Source organism: Enhydra lutris, unplaced genomic scaffold (assembly GCF_002288905.1).
Source record: "Enhydra lutris kenyoni isolate GAN:26980312 unplaced genomic scaffold, ASM228890v2 scaffoldscaffold51, whole genome shotgun sequence".
Lineage (NCBI taxonomy): Eukaryota > Metazoa > Chordata > Mammalia > Carnivora > Mustelidae > Enhydra > Enhydra lutris.
Window position 1 is genome coordinate 5,766,337 of NW_019154135.1, and position 5,679 is coordinate 5,772,015.

At 38.3% G+C, this 5,679-nt stretch overlaps 1 protein-coding gene across 1 annotated transcript; it reads right to left on the reverse strand.

Moving 5' to 3' along the window:
* Positions 1-3,442: 3,442 nt before the first annotated feature.
* LOC111157065 (60S ribosomal protein L30-like) lies at positions 3,443-3,872 on the reverse strand. The gene is given in 2 exon segments (XM_022518284.1): positions 3,443-3,720; positions 3,723-3,872. Coding segments are annotated over 2 exon segments (330 nt in total). The 5' UTR covers positions 3,820-3,872; the 3' UTR covers positions 3,443-3,487.
* Positions 3,873-5,679: the final 1,807 nt, after the last annotated feature.

The following is a 5,679-nucleotide window of genomic DNA, read 5'->3' on the forward strand; positions in this document are numbered from 1 at the left end:
ATAGGTAGAGGGGTGGGGCGCCTGGGTGGCTCAGTGGGTTAAAGCCTCTGCCTTCGGCTCAGGTCACGATCTCAGGGTCCTGGGATCGAGCCCCACATTGGGCTCTCTGCTAAGCAGGGAGCCTGCTTCCTCCTCTCTCTCTCTCTGCCTGCCTCTCTGCCTACTTGTGATCTCTGTCAAATAAATAAATAAATAAAATCTTAAAAAAAAAAGAAAGAATAGGTAGAGGGGTGCCTGGGCGACTCAGTCAATTGAGCTCCACATTCTTGATTTTGGCTGAGGTCATGATCGCAGGGTCCTGCATGGAACTGTGTATCAGTCTCTGTGCTTAGTGCAGAGTCTGCTTGTCCTCTCTCTCCCGCTCTGCTCCTCTTCCTTGCTCAGGTTTTCTCTTACTCTCTCTCAAATAAACACACTTTTAAAAAAAGCTTTGAAAAAAAGGAGTAGGTAGAGATAATAGAAGATGAATAGATAAGTATATGATAGATAAAGATAGATGATAAGATAGATGATAGATAGGTAGATAGATAGACACATACCACTGTATATCAGGCGCTAGACTGAAGAATAACTGAGAAAAAATTAGACACTATCTGTGAGGGAAACAAAAGCTGCATACCAAAGGAAAAGTAAACAAATTATAAGATAGCTGTTGATAGCATTTATATAATAATAGGAATATAAACACTAAGTATTGACCTAACTAAAATATCTTATAACTATACTGGGGGTAATAGAGGACAAGAAGTGTGAATAAATTGGTGGCACAAGTATGTGTATATGAAAGAGTTGTCATCTTACTCTTCTATAATGGGATGTCAATAAAAATGCCTAAAACTAAAAATGGTCAAAAAATCTATAATATGTTATTAGCAATATGAAAGTAAAAGCCATGTTGATACATCAGAGAATTTAAAAAGGCAATCATCAAAAATTTCCCAACAAACAAGAGCCCAGGGCTGAATGGCTTCCTGGGGGAATTCTACCAAACATTTAAAGAAGAATTAATTCCTATTCTCCTGAAACTGTTCAAAAAAATAGAAATGGAAGGAAAACTTCCAAACTCACTTTATGAGGCCACCATTACCTTGATCCCAAAACCAGACAAAGACCCCATCGAAAAGGAGAATTACAGACCAATATCCTAGATGAACACAGATGCAAAAATTCTCACCAAAATATTAGCCAATAGGATCCAACAATACATTAAAAGGATTATTCACCACGACCAAGTGGGATTTATTCCTGGGCTGCAAGGTTGGTTCACATTCCCCAAATCAATCAATGTGATACAATACATTAATAAAAGAAAAAACAAGAACCATATGATACTCTCAATAGATAGTGAAAAAGCATTCAACAAAGTACAGCATCCTTTCTTGATCAAAACTCTTCAATCAAAATGTAGGGATAGAGGGTACATAACTCAATATCATTAAAGCCATCTATGAAAAACCCACAGCAAATATCATTCTCAATGAGGAAAAACTGAGAGCTTTTCCCCTAAGGTCAGGAACACGGCAGGGATGTCCACATCACCACTGCTGTTCAACATAGTACTAGAAGTCCTAGCCTCAGCAATCAGACAACAAAAAGAAATAAAAGGCATCCAAATTGGCAAAGGAGAAGTCAAACTCTCACTCTTTGCAGATAATATGATACTTTATGTGGAAAACCCAAAAGACCCCACTCCAAAATGGCTACAGTTCATACAGGAATTCAGTAAAGTGTCAGGATTTAAAATCAGTGCACAGAAATCAGTTTCATTTCTATACATCAACAGCAAGACAGAAGAAAGAGAAATTAAGGAGTCAATCCTATTTACAACTGCACCCAAAACCATAAGATACCTAGGAGTTACCCTAGCCATAGAGGCAAAGAATCTGTACTCAGAAAACTATAAAGTACTCATGAAAGAAATTGAGGCAGACACAAAGAAATGGAAAAAAAGTTCCATGCTCATGGATTGGAAGAACAAGTGTTGTGAAAATTTCTATGCTACCTAAAGCAATCTACCCATCGAAATATCATCCATTTTTTTCAAAGAAATAGAACAAATAATCCTAAAATTTATATGGAGCCTTAAAGACCCCAAATAGCCAGAGGAATGTTGAAAAAGAAAGCCAAAGTTGGTGACATCACAATTCCACACTTTAAGCTCTATTATGAAGCTGTCATCATCAAGACAGTATGGTACTGGCACAAAAACAGACACATAGATCAATGGAACAGAATAAAGAGCCCAGAAATAGACCCTCAACTCTATGCTCAACTAATCTTTGACAAAGCAGGAAAGAATGTCCAATGGATAAAAGACAGTGTCTTTAACAAGTGGTGTTCGGAAAATTGGACAGCCACATGCAGAAGAACGAAACTGGACCATATCCTTATACTACACACAAAAATAGACTCCAAATGGATGAAAGACCTCAATGTGAGGCTGGAATCCATCAAAATCCTTGAGGAGAACACAGGCAGCAACCTCTTCCACCTCAGCCGCAACAACTTCTTCCTAGAAACATCGCCAAAGGCAAGGGAAGCAAGGGCAAAAATGAACTATTGGAAATTCATCAGGATTAAAAACTTTTGCACAGCAAAGGAAATAGCCAAAAAAAACAAAAGACAATCGACATAACAGGAGAAGATATTTGCAAGTGACATATTAGATAAAGGGCTAGTATTCCAAATCTATAATGAACTTATCAAACTTAACACCCAAAGAACAAATAATCCAATCAAGAAATGGGCAGAAGACATGAACAGACATTTCTGCAAAGAGGACATCCAGATGGAGAACAGACATATGAAAAAGTGCTCCACATCACTTGGCATCAGGGAAATACAAATCAAAACCACAATGAGATACCACCTCACACCAGTCAGAATGGCTAAAACTAACAAGTCAGGAAATGAAGGATGTTGGCAAGGATGTGGAGAAAGGGGAACCCTCCTACACTGTTGGTAGGAATGCAAGCTGGTGTAGCCACTCTGGAAAACAGCAGGGAGGTTCATTAAAAGGTTGAAAATAGAGCTACCCTATGACCCAGCAATCACACTACTGGGTATTTACCCCAAAGATACAAATGTAGTGATCTGAAGGGGCACGTGCACCCGAATATTTATAGCAGCAATGTCCACAATAGTCAAACCATGGAAAGAGCCTAGATATCCATCAACAGATGAATGGATAAAGAGGAGGTGGTATATATATATACAATGGAATACTATGCAGCCATCAAAAGAAATGAAATCTTGCCATTTGCAACGATGTGGATGGAAGTAGAGGGTATTATGCTGAGCGAAATAAGGCAATCAGAGAAAGACAATTATCATATGATCTCCCTGATATGAGGAATTTGAAAGGCAGGATGGTAGGGAAGGAAAGAAATGAAACAAGATGGGATCAGGAGGGAGCAAATCCTAAGACATTTTTTTTTTTTTTTAAACAAGCTGTGGCCAGTTTTATTAAAGAAAAATTCTGCGTGGTTTACTTTTCACCAGTCTGTTCTGGCATGCTTTTAATGATATCAGAATCACCTGGATCAATGATAGCCAGCGTGCATACTCTGTAGTATTTCCCACATGCTGTGCCCAATTCAATATTATTGCCACTGTAGTGATGGACACCAGTTTTGGCCAACATGGCATAGTATTCTATTTCAGATTTCCTCAAGGCCGGGCAGTTGTTGGCGAGGACGATCAGCTTCGCTTTGCCATGATCTGCTTGTACCCCAGCACGTATTTTCCACTTTTCATAACGAGCTGGAGCCTGGAGTTGATCGACTCCAGCGACTTTTTCGTCTTCTTTGCGGCCACCATCTTCCTGCCTTAGGTGCGGGACGGCCCCAACCAAGAGCAGCCGCCAAAATGGCCAGGAGAGAGAACTCCTAAGACATTTTTAATCTCAGAAAACAAACTGAGGATTGCTGGGGGGGGGGGGGGTAGGAAGAGGGTGATTGGGTTATGGATATTTGGGAGGGTATGTGATATGGTGAGTGCTGTGAAATGTGTAAGCCTGACAATTCACAGACCTGTACCCCAGGGAAAGTAATACATTATATGTTAAATATATATATATATATATATATATTATATATATATATTTAATATATTTAATAAATATATATATATATATGGGACAGAGGGAGACAGAAAGTGAGATTCTCAAGCAGACTCCACACTGAGAATGGAGCCTGACATGGGGCTTTATCTTACAACCCTAAGATCATGACCTGAGTTGAAATTTAATTAACTGACTGAGCCACCCACATGTCCCAGAGAGAGAGAGTCTTAAGCTGACTCCACACTGAGCCTGGAGCCTGATGTGTGGCTTGACCTCAGGACCCTGAGATCATGATCTTGAGGTCACGACCTCAGCTGAAACCAAGAGTTCAACACTGAACCGACTGCCCCACCCAGGAGCCCTAATACATTAGAATATTTAAAGTAAATGTATCTGAGGTGTAAGATATTGGAGTACGCTATTTTTCCTAACAAACATTGTATGACTATTTGACTCTTTTAAAATATGTGTACATAAATTTTATTTAAAAATTAAAAGGGAAAGAGAGAAAAGAAACAAGATGAATCAGAAGAGGAAGAAGAGATGGTAAGTGTAGAGGAAACAGACATATTGGGAGAAAGGGACAAGAACTTAAAAACAAGTTCCAATAACATCCATAGAAATATTTTCAGGCTTAAACAAGCTGTACTGAAAATGGAGTAAAAAGAACTCTTGGTAATAAAAAAAACCATGATTGCCAAAATAATATATCCAGTGGTAGGGGTAATTAGTTGACAGACATATTAGTAAAATGGAAGTTAAACAATCTTAAATCTCCTTAAATGTGGATTAAAAAGTCAAATTTAAAAGATTAGAGAAATAGTAAGGGATTGCAGGATGGTTTTAGGAGACCTAGTATCTATTAGGAGTTTGAAATGGAAAAGAGAGAAAGAACTAATCCAGGAAGCAATAAAATAAAAATTCCTGGACTAAAAAAAGATATGTCTTCCATTGGAACCGGTTCCGAAATAATGAAGAGTAACAGTGACTCCAGGCAGAGCCTCATGGTATTTATGATCTTCAGTGATAAAGAGAAAACGTAATATCTTTCAGAGGAAGAAAAGTCCACTAAAGAATAGGATGAGATCCCGGTCAGATCTCTCACAGGGTGAGAGTACAGCACTGCCTTCAAAGCTCAACAGGAAGGAGATTTTTACTCATCTGGAACACACCCAATGCTTGTGATCACAATTACTTCAAACATGAAGCACTCATCTCTCTCTGAGAAAGAAAAAAATCACTCAGGGATATATATCCTAGCAAAAACAAAACAAAACAAAACAAACAAAACTCAACAGAGAAAGGAGATATGTAACACAAGAAAGACTGGTGAGAGGAGAAACCCGTAAAACTTAGAGTAAGTTCCAGTGACTATTGATAATTAGGTTAGAACTTTTGATACAGTCATTGAGCATGGGCTGTTATGAATGGAAAAAGATATAATGTAAAAAAAATGGAAACTAAAATTCCACATGATTTTAAACAAGTTATGATTGGTTTCAGAGGAGAGCTAGAGAGTAAAACTGCAAAAATTCTCACCTTAGATGTGGGTTAATTCCCAACATTGGTGGAAAGGGATACATTTACTGAGAGTTTGAAGTCACTTATTAGAAGAA